Source organism: Thamnophis sirtalis, unplaced genomic scaffold, assembly GCF_051295495.1.
Source record: "Thamnophis sirtalis isolate CommonGarterSnake01/CBP01778 unplaced genomic scaffold, rThaSir2_p1.2 scaffold_9, whole genome shotgun sequence".
In the NCBI taxonomy this organism is placed as follows: domain Eukaryota; kingdom Metazoa; phylum Chordata; class Lepidosauria; order Squamata; family Natricidae; genus Thamnophis; species Thamnophis sirtalis.
Genome location: NW_028261389.1, coordinates 40,959,453 through 40,975,697, shown reverse-complemented (window position 1 = coordinate 40,975,697; position 16,245 = coordinate 40,959,453). Strand labels below are relative to the sequence as shown.

General features: G+C 34.5%; 1 protein-coding gene across 1 annotated transcript in view; it reads left to right on the top strand.

Moving 5' to 3' along the window:
- TMTC2 (transmembrane O-mannosyltransferase targeting cadherins 2) overlaps positions 1-9,797 on the top strand; it is a 221,772-nt gene extending 211,975 nt beyond the window's left edge. The window contains exon 12 of the mRNA XM_087723389.1: positions 6,325-9,797. Coding sequence (XP_087579515.1) covers positions 6,325-6,504 — 180 coding nt within the window. The 3' untranslated portion in view covers positions 6,505-9,797. The remainder of the gene's footprint in view (positions 1-6,324) is intronic.
- The last annotated feature ends 6,448 nt before the right edge of the window (positions 9,798-16,245 follow it).

The following is a 16,245-nucleotide window of genomic DNA, read 5'->3' as shown; positions in this document are numbered from 1 at the left end:
ACAGCAGAAATAAAAGTTCAAGTAAAATGCTTACTATCACCACATGAGGATGAAAAGGCCTGACAGCACATAATAGCATGGTCATTGGCAAGATGAAGCAGAACCACCCTGAGACTGGTGATGCACCCAAGAGATAAATCTTTTTCATTTTCTCTTTTATTATTTCATTCCTCTTTATTAAGCTACTGTATGTGTTTTCAATTAGCAAACTCAAGCCTTCAGAGTACAGTTGCCTTAAGGAGGGAGAGCTACCCTAATATTAAGCTGAAATATCTGGATGCCATGTTTTTCAGAGCATTAAATCTTTTTCAGCAACAAAAGCCTCATGGCTGTTCTTTAAAAAAAATAGGCACACTGAATGCAGAAAACAACAAACAGCAGAATCAAGAATTTAAACTAATTGAAATTACCTCTGTAAATATGTATTTAAATGAACATTGCCATATTGCCAACAAAATAATGAAGCTATTTAAAAAATCAGTAGTTGGATAGGTTTTTGTGTATTGGAGAAAAATCTGCTTCCATGGTAAATAAAAGAGATAGGGCCTGGAAAGTCATTCAGAAAGTCATATGTTTTAATTATTATCGCTAACAAAGGACTATAAGGTTAAGCATTCATGGTCCCTCCAATCTATCCAAAGTCGCTATGAATATACAGATGCACATAATTTGAAATTTTGATTGGTATTCAAAACCTACACATTTTCATGAAGTCATTATTCCTTTTCAAATATAGAATGGCTGCTGTGGCTTAACATTTTTTGTGGTAGAAAAAATTACTCCATATTAATTCTTAAATTTCTTTTAAGAAGATTCAAAAATTATTATCAAGTAAAATAATACGTTGTATCCATAGTTCCTATATTTAGATTGTTTCCATGATATACTGTATTTGCATCAAATATACTGTATTTTGGGCTCAATTCCAGTTCTTCTGTCTATCTTCAGCAGCAATGAATACTGAATACCCTGAAAGACATCTTTCTGGCCATTGTACTAGATAGACCATTTGTAGAAGTTATGAAGATACTCTTTTTACTCACATTGTAATCACCAAAGTTTAACTTGACATAGCAATATCAGCCAACTCTATTTCAGTCCTTAGTCTTTTACTCTGGTTTCCCTGTGATAAAACAACAATGGGACAATTGTCCTTAGGCTTCATGATAAATTCCTTGTTAGCTGCTATCCCAATGCAAGGAAGTTACTAAAGAACAGTTTTAAATTTGTTCACCAAAGAACCATAGAACAATAATATGCTAACGTTTTTTCTTTTTCTTTTGTGGAATGGCTGTTATGATTTCTTGCCAGCAGAATTCCTAAAAACCCCAAAGATAGTATGAACTAGCAGATAAAAATGGCAGGCAAATGAAGTGTAACATTTATAACATAAAATGCCTTTACATTTGTCTTTGGATGTTGCCAGCAAGTCAAGATAAAAATAAGTCACATAGAGTGCTACATTGAACTTAAATTGCATTATATTAATTGAAATTAGAGAGATTGTTACATATTACATCGCTATTGGCAATGTAAATTAATCATTTTGGACAAAATGTTTTTGAAGAAATTGGAAAAATTGCGCAACAATGTTACATCCTTATGAGGTGCATAGATTTAATATAGCAGAACAGTGGATACTATTTTTGAATCAATATTATTAAAACTGTGAGACATGGGATAGTCTGAAAAATTAAGGAAACAACAATAAGACTTGAAAAATCATCCAGTTAGTTATTATTATATTCAAATATAGTCCCAGTTTCTGAAGTATATCAATAAAGTGATTCTCCATTTATTCTATTTTTAACAAAATAGGTGTCAGGCCTGCAGCCATCTTTTCTTTTGGGTCTTTGGCCTGCCATACTTTCTATTATTCTTCTATGCATTTTCTATTATGGGAAAATTGGGGGGGGGGGTATTACAAGGAATCACATACTATGTAGTCACAACAACATTCTTTCTAGAAAGCCAAGGTCATCCTTTGTCTTTGCACCTCTGCACCTGACCAGAATTGGGTGGGTGAAACTGCCAGCATGGCAGTGGGAGATTGGACTATGTGATGGACCTATGGATATGGGGGCAAGACCTTGAACTTTCAACTGGGTGAGGAAAACCGGGAAGCTTTCAGATTCGGGTTTTTCCAGATGTGCCAAGATAGCTCTCTTAGTAAATTGGAACTTTGAGCAATATTTGCCTTGGACTCTGATTTACTTTTGGATGCTATTTGTAACCCTGACAATAGGTGTATTCATTTACTAAATTTATTGACATAAGCAAGGCCAAACTTTCAATAAGATATACAGCCCTTCATTTATAATCTATTTGTCAAAGTGTCCATATCAGTATCCATGCAAATGGATACACACAAAATTTGACAACAGGAAATACATGAAATATAGCTATTTAAAATTTCAAGTTGACCCTTCAGACTAGAAGTATATTCTATACACTTCCAAACTCTGTTTTAATAATGGCACATAGAGGAGGTAGGTATTTTTTTGATTTTGTTAGGATTTCTTTAGCGTTATTATTTTGCTTATTGGTAAATTTTGTTTAAAGAAAAAACAATACCATATGAAAATTAGTAGAGGTTGAGGAGTATTTTTAAGCAATGAAAGAGAGGGAAAGCATAATCAAGGCAGAAATAAGAAATAGGGAGTTCTAGAGGAGGATAGGGTACTTTTCTGGTAAGAGTTTACATAAAATGATTCCCATAAGTAGGACTATGTCTTCACAAAAGGAGAGTTGGTTTAACAGATGACATTAATCTTTGAACTGTGCCAGTACCCCAGGGCACAGTTCAAGGGTAGATGGACATTCATTTAAACAAAATGGGTCTTGTGGTCATGAAATTTTATTGTTAAGGATGCCAATAGAGCGTTGAGGAACTTGGGAAAACAAAAGAAAGTGTAAGTTGCCACCAGCATGCCCAGTTCTCATTTAAAATCATTCTCATCTGAAACTAAATCAGATTGAGCAAGAAACTTGGAGGGAAATTAAAAAGTATATCTAGCCAGTCCATAGGTTGCCCACCATGAAATAAAGGTTAGATAGAAAATGCATTCTGTTAGTTATATGTTTTTAATGCAACTATATAGAACTATATAAAAATATCAATAAGAAAGGAAAAGGGGAAATGACAAAAAATGTGAGGCATAACAGAAAATAACAGGAAGAGAACTAAATAATTCTGACTTCAAACATTCCTAAAATGGTCCCTTCTACTATTACTTGCAAAGCTGAATTCAGAGAAAAGGTACTTTTGCTGTTTCTAGTCTTCTAATTACCTTTCTTTTCTCTGTCTCTGTCTTTGTCTCTGTCTCTCTGTTTCTGTCTCTCTGTCTCTCTCTCTGTCTCTGTCTGTCTGTGTGTGTGTGTGTGTGTGTGTGTGTGTGTGTGTGTAAATTCTCTCTGTACTATTCTTACTTGATAATAGTGTTATATGAATTAGGCACCCAATCATGTAAGTAGGTTTCCATAGTGACATACAGAACTAATTTTGACCCAAGTCTAATTTAATTGAAAGTGTAGCAAAAATATCAGTCACTGGGTCATCATGATGAACCTGCTATCACTACACTCTTCTTTGCTATCATTTGGAGAAAGATCATAAATCTCTACAGGCTGGGCAAATGAGTGCTCAGGTACCTACCTAATAACTGTATAATTTCTCCAAAAACCATAAAAGAGTTTTATTAAAAGCTTAATAGAACTGCCAGCTGGCTCCTTTTGATGTAAAGACACTGCCTCCAAAAGGAAATGAATGAAGAGGATGTTTTTTTGTTTCACGTGGCCAGGGTGTCATTTGTTCTGTGGCTGGAGAAATCCCACATTACCGGGCCAATAGCTAATATACTGAAAATCATCTTCATCTGTCTTTTATAAAAAAAATATGTATAAAGAAAATAGCTGAATTCATTTTCAGGTGGCAGCATGTAATTGCTACTAGGATAAGAGGCAGGGTTTTTTTTAGCAGTCCTTTATTCTTTACAGACCTCAAACAATGATTGGCTTGCCATGAATAGCGTCTAGCACAATTGGCTGAAGAGCACCCTCTAGACAAGGTGCCAGTTTCATGCTTCATCTGGGTATGGCATGTGGGAAGGGCAGCATTTTCATTGCAGGTGTGATGTTAAATTTTTATAAATAATATTTGGAATAAATAGGCAGATAGTGTGCATTCTGTTGAGTTGGACAAGTTGAAAGAGATCTCCTTTTCTAACACTCCTTTGTTTGTAATAAAGGTAGATCTGGACAATTGCATTACTGATGGAAGCATTTAAGCATTGAACAGAAAGATAAGCAATGAGTATCAGTGATTTCAAAACTCTGTACTTTATGAAGGATATCATAATATTCCCTTTCATCTGATACCCCATGTCCAGCGTTTCTTAGTAGGTTGAGGATTCTTCTCGTTCAATAAAGGCTTTCTTTGGTGATGCTGAATATCAAGAATTGCTGAAGTATAGAACAGCAAAAAGCATTTTGTGCCCTGCAGAATAAATCTCTTCAGGAGGCACTTGGATTGATTTTATAAAACCAAACAAGTGTAAGTCTTACAACACTCTGTAAAACACAAAAAATAAAATTTGAAAGATGATAGGCAGTAATTACTTTACAGCAGAAGCAGGCAGCCTCTTGGTGCCCTCTTGATGTATTTAATAGCCAGCAGTGGTGCCTATGATATCATTGTGGCTGAAGCCCACAAGAAAGATGGGAAAAATATTTAAAATTATCAGGAAATATTAGTTATTTTTAATTTACAGTAATAATGATCTAGGCTAAATGACATAGTAGTTATCATTTCCATATTTAACAACTCCATGTCCTTTTGTTAGGAAGTATTGAAATGTTATATTCCAGCGATGGCTAACCTTTCCAGACTGAATGCCCAAAATGTGCCTGCGCCTGCACAAATACATGTGCATGTGCCCGAACCCCCCAAATGCAATGCACATGTGACTCCCTACACATGTGTCCCATCCCGTGCATGCACATGTTCCTCCCCCATGTGTCCTTCACTCATGTGCATGTGGCCCCCTTACCTGCCCCACCACCGTGCATGCACGGCAGGGTCCCGAAGACCAGCCAGCGGGAGGCAGGCGATAGCTCACGTGCCTACAGAGAGGGTGCTGCGTACCTCCTCTGGCACACGTGCCATAGGTTCACCATCATGGTTATATCCCCAAAAATAAATTTGTCATTGACTGTTTCTCTCCTTGTATTGTATAACTTCCTGACTAATTTCTATCATTTTCCTAGAACATTACTTCAGCTCATATTCATTTGAAATTGTCCCTCTTTCATTGTCTCAATTAAATCTGTCTTCATATAATAGATAATGTTCTCCAAAACTTCTCCAGCACATAGTATGCTCTAGCATCATTCACCTAAGAGGCTGAAGCAATATAAAGTTACCAAATGCTGAAATGATGAGAAGCAGAAAGCTTATTTCCAGTGTGAGAGGAAGGTACTGGAGACTTTGTAGGATCCTCTAATAAGTATTTCTGAAAGTTTTGATGATGCAGCAGTAGCAGCAATATTCAGCATTACTAATGAGTACCATAATTGAAACTGAAGAATTATTTTTACAAACTCTCAAAGCTATTACAGACTGCTGGGCATAAAACATGTGACCATTTTGAAAGCATTCTAACTTCAACATAATCATTTGACACATTGCCAAAGTATCTGCAGTGGTGCAATCAGGCAACATATTATTTACATTCAAATTTATATTTAACCTGTTTTCTTGAATTGTACATAGTATGATTTCTTAATAACATTAATATTTGGAGTAATGATAATCAAAATATTGTATATGGCATCAGAATGTTACATGAACAGTTACACAGTTGTTTATTTCATCAAACTGTATTCTAATTCCTTCTCATGATTGGGCTTGCTATAGAACCAAAATCTAAAATAGGAAGTTTTAATGAATGTCTAATAAAATTGATTTTCTTCATCTTCCAATTTTCCTTATTTAGTCTTATCTTCCAATTTTCCTTATCTACTAAGAAGAAAATAAAAAAGACACTGTGGGTGGGGAGCACAGCTTTTGGTGATAAGAAGTCCTGTTACCTGTGGTTTGCACATTAAAGAAGTTAATGTTCTCCATCTGAACACTTCACTGCAAGGTGTGCTGTGCATCTGATCAACCCATTCCTTATTTAACACTCATGCTTCTTCCAGTTTCTTAATTGTTTCCATAAAAGTAGCCTACAAAAACATACGGAAATAATTTTGCTACTTAGATGAAAACTCATGGACGAAGAAAGATAAACTCATGTTTTCTACATTCTTTTTCTTTTTATCCAGTACCCAGCTGCCTTAATGAATTTGGGAGCTATTCTTCATCTCAATGGCAAACTTTTGGAGGCTGAATCAAACTATCTTCATGCCCTTCAGATTAAACCGGATGATGTCATCACACAATCAAATCTTCGCAAACTCTGGAATATTATGGAAAAACAAGGCTTAAGAACAACCAAAACATAATGCAGGGTTTTTAAAAAGTGTTAGTGATGTTTTTTTTTTTTTGTTTGCAAAGAGTTTAGAAAAAAAATAAAAATCCGAAATAATTTTGGGAGCACTCTTCTGTTGAGTACTCTTGCTAACTAAGCTGTAATTGTCAAAGGTTGTAATTGCTGCTAGGATAACCTACAGGGCTGCATTTTGATGTTTCAAATTGAAAATTAGTAAGGGGGTAAAATCTTTTTGATAAGTTTCATGAAGGACTTAATAATTATTGCCAAAATCCAGAAAATTTTAAAAAAAAACTGAAACTGGAGCACCGGAAAGGGATCCACTTTAGCATATTCACTAGGGCATATTAGTCATTCTCACTTTGGTCATTTTTATGTGGTTTCTGATAGAAAAATCATGTTGGCCTACTGAGCATCCTTCCACTCAAACTAAGAATTTAGAAGAGGATAAAGACTGGCTTACATTTATTTTCTTAGGCTGTAATTCATTAAATGTATACTAAAACTAAATGTGTTTGCTATTTGTCTTGATATTGTATAACTCCACAGACCTGCCTATTGAGCTAATTTACATACTAGCTCAACTATTTGGGGGGGGGGGAATGAAAGATGTGGTTTCATGTCTAATCTTCACTGGCAAAAGCATATTGGTAACTTGTTTGGTTGGCTGGCTGGCTGATTCTCTGAAAGTATAGAAATAAGGAAAAATGAAGGTGACTTGGAATGTAGAATTAACCATATACAATAGTACTGAATGAAGTAAATTAAGGCAAGCTCTCTGTCATCTTGTAATGTACTAGGCTCCAGAGCCTGAATAGTCAATTCCTTTTAAAAGTACAGCAGGTTGCTGAACCTACACTGTACAGTAAATGCTTTGCCCTGGTTGAAAACGGGAGTGATCTGTACTTTAAAACAGAAGCTATGCACTGGGTAGGAAAACTGAATCTTGCTCACGATTTCAACTTTATTATGCTTTGTTACTTTAACCAGCTTGCCTTACTTCCAATATCAGATCAGTGTTAAACTGGAGAGCCATGTCCATAATAATGAAATATAAAGTATGGATTTAGGTTTATTCTTATCAACAATATGTATTTTATTTTTTAAAAAATCCATTGGTTCGCAGGCATTTTAAATATGAACTGGATAGACATATGAAGAAGAAACATGAATTTTTCCTGCCTTTTAGTATGTTGAAAGCAAAGGATAGAACAGTGTAGGTGAACATGTTACTAACATTGTTTTTGAAAATATGCAAACACTTGTAGCATGATTGCATCTGTACATGCTGTAGATTGCACCTGTGGCTTGACTACATGATGCATTGTGCATCAAGCACACACAAAGCAAACTACTATCTCCATTAAACTGATACCCAGGTTGCCAGTTTGTGTAAATATACTTTCAAAGTATGTTGTCATTGGATTAACAACAAATTTGTAGGCATGCATTTGGTGAATGCATTTTTGAAATGTTAGCAGCAGGATTTACCAGCTGTTTGTGAAAAATATTGTGCTATCTGCAAGAAACTAAAAGAGTTTAATATTTTAAATAAATATTTAGTGAATCCACAAGGTGTTAGACTAAAAGGAATTATGTGACTGACAATAGCTGCCAATTATTTTTGCATTTATTTAACTATTTATAGATGAAGAGAAAAATGTGGTCAGATTCTAACCCAATTCTGCATTATTTTCTTTGGTTTAATATTTCAACTTATTTAGCCTAATGTTATGATTTGCATAAAAGCATCATTTAAAAATTAGACCATTTACCAATTCCCTTTATTATTAACTAGGCAAATTACACTATAATTTCAAAATGGCATATATACCCATCAGTCATTTTTATATCAGTTTGACTGGCACCAAAGAGCTACTGTAGACATATCCAAGGGCTTGCTATGGCTGGCTTAATTTTTCATCTAGGAAACACATAGCCAATTCTAAATTCATACTTAAAGCCACTTTGAATTAAAATGGGAATCATGGGTGGTGGTTTCAGAAATAAGAGAGCTAGTTATGTGATCCTTTGCATCCTGGCACTATATCCTGCAACATCCATAGATTGAAGTTTAAGAATCCTCCCTATGTTAAAAAAAAGTGTTTGTATTGAATATCATTCCAGTGTTGCTACTTTGGAATTGATGCATTATTGAAGGTTTTTATTTGCCAACTGTAGCAAATAGTTATTAGCTAGGATTCCACAACTGTTGCTAGTCTTCTGGTTGCTTTTCATGGTGTGCTTTTAAATGTGTAAAGAATGTATTGGTGTTTAGAAAGAAACAGGAACACATTTATTCTGTGCATTTTAGTCACCCCAGTTTTCTATGTCAACTTATTAGGGAACAATGGGCTATTTTCTCAGCATAATTTATGATACTCTGAGCTTTCTTGATTTTCCAGTAGGAGTACCATTGTTAGAAACATTTCATTATTAGGCACCACCTTCTAATTTCTGTTTTCTTACATTGGCCTATTTTATTTTAGAGCTTTGTGCAGATGAGTGACCTTTCAATTTTTTCTTTCCAGTTGCAGTTCCACAAACTGTTTTATGGGATAGAAAAACTAAAATATTAACCAGTGAAATTCAATATTTTTACTGTTATGCATTCAGATATGGATAAAATGCAATGTTAGCTACTGTCTATTTAACTGAACAATGTACTGTTGCATCATTTTCTCAAAACTGTAAAACCAAATGCTGTATTAATGATGAAGATTGAATTTTTAGCATCATCCTATGCATGTATACTCAAGAATAAATCCAATTAAATTCAGAGGGTTGAACCCCATGGAATTGTGTATAGGATAGCAATTTAACTGTATTAGCATGACATTCTGAAATGTTAAACTTCAGCATCAGATGCAAGGTCAACTTCCTAGTTGTAACATTTCACTTTTCATTATACCATCTCCCTTTTTATGTTCTTTATTCTTAATGACATTTCTTATACACTAGATTTCCATGAAGTTGTACAGGAGTTTTGCTTGTCTCAAATTGAACAATGACAAACTGTTAAAATAAAATCATGTTTTTCCATGCATTTTCAGTATAGGGTTAGGCTTTATATCTCTCAATTTTCAAATAAGTTTAAAATTGTTGTCTCTGCTCAGGGATTTGTGGTGGATATTGCAGACAGTGCTTAAAAATAAAAGCACAAATTTACTAAATTAAATTTTTATTTTTTGAGAAAGCATATTTGTATAAATTATCAAGATTTGTAGGGTTTCCTTTTTGTAGAAATAATTGTTTATGTGCCAGATAAGAAAATCCACTTTGTTTTCAGTAATAAATGATTGATAACAAATACACCGAATTCAATGTCATCTTTTATTGAATATTAATTTTATTGAATATACTGTATATTAACTATCATAATAAAAAAGTAATAGCATGTTTATTTTTATTGAAAATGGCTGAATTGAATGTACTCTATTAAACCATAATATAGTTTCTTTGATTTTAGTTTATAATGATGTCTGAACCCTCATAAACTATTTTCTGTAATTTGAAAATATGGGTGAACTAAGCCATATGATAAATCATGGTTCAAACAAAACATGATTTATAAACTCTGTTACACACTAGCAATTGTGCTAGACAATATTTCTCTGCATATTCTAGACAATACTCTCTAGTGCTGTCTCTTATTTGTTCCTCGCTGTTCCCTGAAAAAGATTGAAGATTTGTCCCTTTTTACACTTCATGGGGGAAAAAAACCTGTGAATAATTGGGTTGTACTTGTTCACAAGATTCTGGACATGCTTCTTAATTAAGTGTTTCAGAAAATAGCTTTAATTATGATTTAATTCAATGTCAAAATTGTAAAAGAAATATGTTTTCCATTAATTATGATAAGGAAATCCAGTGGATTTAATTTATTTTTTAATCGAGAAGAAGATCCTGGATAGCATCACTGATGAGGTGCAGTCATCTTGATATAGCTCTAATTCTGACACAGAGATCCTTATTTACTGTAGTTTGGGGTGCAATGGGAACCCCCACCCCACCCCCGATTTAGCCCCTATCTTTCATTTAGAATGTTAAAAGAAAGAAAAATGAAGGCTACCAATATATGTTAACGTAATGACTGGACCTAAAGCATATGATGGTCAGATTCAGTGTTAACTTTTGGTCTATGAGATTTCCAAAGTTTTGTATTTGTTTTGTTTTGTTTTTCCATGTGGATGTGAAATGACAAACTTGTCTCTGGATTAATGTGTTTTTTGTTTTTGATCTTTCGGAATATAATTGATTAAAAATAAGTGCAATAGTATTTAAAGGGATTTGCAACGTACCTGTTAGAATGTCATTATGACAACATATCTGAAATAAATATACAACACAAACAAAAATAAAATAAAATAGTTTTACTAAATAGATACCAATTCAAAGTGGTGAGAGAATGAGTCGCTTAGTATAATTACATGCCAGGATAGCTAAATCTGATAACAAAAATAGTTTTGTTTTTTGTAGTGTGAAATAGAATTTCTTTTTTTATTTGCTTCATACTATCCCTTATTCTTAATTTTTATGTTTATTGTTAAAATATCAAAATATAAAGAAAGAAGAGAAAAAAGTAGGATGATAGAAAAAAGTGAGGCTTTTACATTTGAATTAAACAGAAAAAAGAAAAATATGCCCCCACTTTCCTTCCGTTTATATTTCCAACACTACATTGCATCAAGCATCAGTAATTGTTCGCTTCCTTATGAGTCTTAAAAATCAAATTTCAGATGTCTAAACCTGCCTTACTCTGTGACATATTGTATACAAGGGAGCCATTTCTTCTTGAATTGTTAAATGTCTGTTGTGGATATATGCTGTCAGTTTTGCTGTTACAGCATATTATCCACTGTTAGTCACCCATCTGATAGCATAGACAAGGTTTCTCATTTTAGTATCATGTACAAAATGAATTGATTATCTCCCTCCATTGTACTATCTTTGGGACTGTATTTTATTCTAATACAAAGCTAAAATCATAAATATTTTGCAGCAATAAGTCTTGGTAAAGCTCCATTACGCAAAGGAAGGCTATTCTTGATAGAAGTGCTAATTCTAGCTTGTTTCTTTGGGAAGATCATGCCTGACCCTAATAACATTTGATCATATTAAATTGCTAGTAAAACTGAGCCGTTAATGAATCGGAATCATTCATGCCAGACCAATAAAGCCAATTATTTTGAAGGGAAAAAAATGAAAAACACTCATCAGCATTCTTGAGATGATAATCAATCAAGTCTGCCCTTCAAAATATTCATCTCATGACTGGGTACTACATGGCAGGCATAGCAATCAGATTTTTTTGGGTGATGTTGTAAATGGGAATCTTTTCTTTTCCCAGGCAACTGTCATAATCGATCAAGCATCTCATCATTAGCCAGCCAGCCAGGATATTGTCATGGTTGTCTAAAAAGAAACTATATTCAACTTTGCAGGAAGCAATACAGTACTAGGTCAAATATTCTATCAGGACATTTCAGAAATATAATACTATATTTTGCCATAATAGGAACGTCCAAGACAGTCCACAGAGAATGCAAATAATTTTTTTAATAAAGATAAACCAAATTCAGAATAAATTTTATGCAGATAATAAATTTCCAGTTCAGTTTATAAGCTCCACAAAAAAGTCACAACATGTGAACCATGCTTAAATGTATACCTACACATCCGAAAATCATTAAGGGTCATTTGTATGTAAATAAAAATCTTTCCATGTTTGTTGCAACAGAACAAAAATATTTAAGGATACAGTATATACTGTAGTATGTCATACCAAATCCACTGGCTGAGTGATTACTACTCCTTTCTATCAGAAGTGATTCTTGCCTTAGGATAATAATGGTCCAGGCATTCTTGATCTATTCCCTAATAGTTATGATTATGCTAGGCATAATTATATTATGTTGCACTTGCTGGAAGAAGAAAAGGAAGAAGGAGGGGGAGGAGAAGAAGGAAGAGAGGAGATTAGGAATAACAAATAGCAAGTTCTGTGTGATAAGTTCTGGGTTTCCTTTAGTAGTTTAGGATTCATACAGTCCAAAACCTCTTTCATCTTCTGGATGTGTTCAGTTACAACTTCCATAATACCAAGTTACTTATTGAGATAATTTTTTGGAGATTGCAATCCAGTGCATTTGAAGAACTTTAAATGAAAGGTGACTACAGGGTTCTTGGAATTCCCTGAACTTGGTTGTTTCATTAGTTAACTAAGTAACATCAACAGTGTTTGTAAGTACTTATAAGTAAAACAAAAAACAAAAAAACCAGAACATATCTTCTCCAAAAGCTAAAACAAACAACTTGGGATCAATACCAGACAATCCCAATGCCAACCCTTAGCTTTGATCTCTGGCTGGGCCTGCCCACCCGCACGTGTGCTAAGCTATCCATTTATAACTAACATTCTGGCTCGTTCTCTCTGCCTTCGCGCCCTGCTGAGTTTTGCACCGCCCCTGCTTTACTCACTGGAGCTGCCTGAATTGATTGCTTGCTTCTTTGAAGCTCCATTTCACTCCCAAAGGGGCATGTGTGAGCAAAGCTAGTGCGCGTACGCTCACAACCAGCAAACCGCTTGTGACCGTAAGTGCAGCCCACCTCTGTAATACAATCAAGTGGAAATCAATACCTTTATCAGGGAACATTCCTTCAAGCAGATAATAATAAAATAAACAATCAAGAACCAACAAAGAAAAAAATCCATTCTCTCTCTCTCTCTCTCTCTCTCTCTCTCTCTCTCTCTCTCTCTCTCTCTCTCTCTCTCTCTCTCTCTCTCTCTCTCTCTCTCTCTCTCTCTCAGTCTCTCTCTCTCTCACACCTTTTTGGTGCTGAGTTCCCAAAGTGCGCTAACCCTAAACCCAAAATGCAGTGCGAGCTGCCCCTGCACCCCCCTTGCCCATTTTTGGCTTCCAGATTGCTGCAGGAGGCTTTCCAGGCCCAAAATGGGGCATGGGGTTTGCGTGCATGAGTGCAAACCCCCAAAATGCAATGTGAGCACCCCGTGCATGCCCCTTCCCCATGCATGCATATCAGAGACCAACTGGCTGGTGGGAGGCATGCGTGCATGCGCAGTGGAGCTAGGCTGGGGCAATGGCTGGTGTGCCCGTAGAAAGGGCTCTGCATGCCACCTGTGGCACACGTGCCATAGGTTCACCATCACGGATCTATCCTATCTCTCTGTCTCTTTCTGATCATCAGTTAATACAAATATTTTATGTATTTTGTCTTTGTTGAATCTTCCTCTTTAAGAATTTAGAATAGAGTCTTGTTCTATTTTAAAAGACAATTTGGAAATTATAAGATACATAGAGCCATTTTTTTTTCCTGCTCATGGACAATCTCAGAAGATGAAAGAGGAGAGCATCCTGACTGTTAGTATACTTACAATGAAGCTTCATTTTTTTCTGCTCCAACCACATTAATATCAAAAATAGGAAAAGCGAGGACAAAACAAATTGTTTTGGAACTATTGAGTCAAAGCTTCAGTTTCTTGGAAAATTACAACTTGCAACTATTCAGAGGGAAGAAATCTAATGAAAAATAAGTAGAAAAGGAAAAAAATGCAGACATGTGCTCCTCCTATCCAATCAGCCTAGCAAGATTTAGTTTGTGTTCCAACTCCACAGATTGTCCTACCCATTTGTAATATGGTTCTACCTCTCCTAAACTCAGTGGGTTATTCTTGTCACTATATATTTTATGGGAATAGCTATTGCTTTCATATGCAGACATTCAAATGTATTCAAAATTATTTTGCATAGTTTCCCAGGAGAGAAACATTTTGTTTCAAGGGCAACTCAATTAATGTGGAATTGTAGCATTGTGTATAATAGTCTTGGGGCTAAATAAGTTATTTTTCCAAACTTTGATGTTGATGACAATTTTAAAATATAGTGCATTTTATTACTTTGGTATGGTTCTAGTTGAAGTATGAAATTTCCAGAAGTATACAAGAAAATTAATGCAAGGCAACCTATTGTCTCTTTCTTTAATGGAAAACCATTATTTCATTCTTCTGGTTTTTGTCCTCTTTGTGAAGACATCACTCACGCAAATAGCAATGCATTTTTTTTCAACGTTTACAGATGAAGGAATTCAAGTTTCCTTTTAGTGCTGTTACTGTATGTTCTGTATTAAGTGAGAGGGAACTTATGATGCCAAAAAGACTACAATCTAGGGATTCGCAACAAAGCTTGCAAATATCTGGGGCGAGTAGGAAATAAGTTCAACATTTCAATTTTCCTGTTATTTAATTCATTATTTAATTTATCTCTGCTCATAATTCAATGCTTATTCTTTTAGCATAGAAATAGACTAGTAATGATGTTATATAGATCATCAGATAGATGGACAAAAAGTTGGATAGATAGATAATGTTATATAGAGCACATGCTTCCATAAGGATGGTGAAGGTTCCTTCTTTTACATGGCATTTTATGGGATCTAGGAAGTGTGTTTTTTCTGTAGTTGCCCTTGCTTTCTGGAACAATCTGACCCCCCTCTGTGATATAAAACAGCTCCCAACTTTCCTTGCCTTTAAGAAAGCCCTTAAGATCTGGTATTTCCCACAGGCAGTGGGGATCGGTTGAGTGGGTGTTCCCTCTTTGACTATTTTGTTATGTGCTTGGACAATATTTCGTTATATTGCATATTTGTTATTAATTTTCTTTCTTATTTTTTTCCTTTTAGATTTATTGTATATTAATGCTGTAGGCCTCTCAGAGTCAGAGTGTCTGAACTGGGCATTCTTATAATTCAATAAATAAATAAATAAATAAATAAATAAATAGTAAGCACTCAGAAGTCAGATGAATTAGCTAAATGGAAGAACAATTCTGCCTCATTCTGAATTGGAGATGAGATAATTCCTTGTGAATTGGACTGGTGCCAAGAAATGACCATTTTGGATTTGTTCTAGGGTGATGTACATAAATAAGATAACAATAGCTAAGTCTGAACTTGAAGGAGGGGAAGGCTCCAGGGTTGAAAATGAGTCACTTAGAAAAGACAATAAAACAAAGATTTTAATATTTAGACTATCCTGCTGGACTACTGAAGGGCTATGCAATAGTTTGCATTGCAGGTACAAAGAAAAAATGAAATTCATGTTTTACTAAATTAACAGCTGTACCACTAATACAGTTGCCTCAAGCCACTGATTATAGGTGTCACCAAAGGTAGCAAGAATTAATGTTGCCCACTTGCATACTATCACCCTTGACATAATAATAAATGGTAAACTATTTGCTATTCTACATGTAGCAACTGCAGAATTTCTAGGCTCAGATTGTTTTAGGATCAAGTTCTACTATGAATCTATGAAAAATTAAAAAAAATATTAGTTATTAGTGGAAGTGACTAAAATTCAACTAAAACATCTTGTATACAAGAAATATATAATTAATATAAAAATGATCAAGCAGTATCACATTATCACATTCAGATTATGCTTAGCATATTCAATCAATATGACTTTAGTCAGACATCAATGTTACTTTCATTATTATGCTATACTACTGAAGTCAGTGGATTCCTCTACAATTAACCTATTTTAACCTTTAGTCTTATTTCTAACATCACATCATTTAATGTTAGCATGAATAGTAATCATTAGTTTTGAAAGACGATTGCCTCTTTAACCCTGAAAATTCATTAACATCATACAGATTCCAGATGCAATTTTAGTAATCTACAATTGCCAATAATTTAGAGCTTCATAAGAGTGTTTTATTTCAAGTTTGATGAC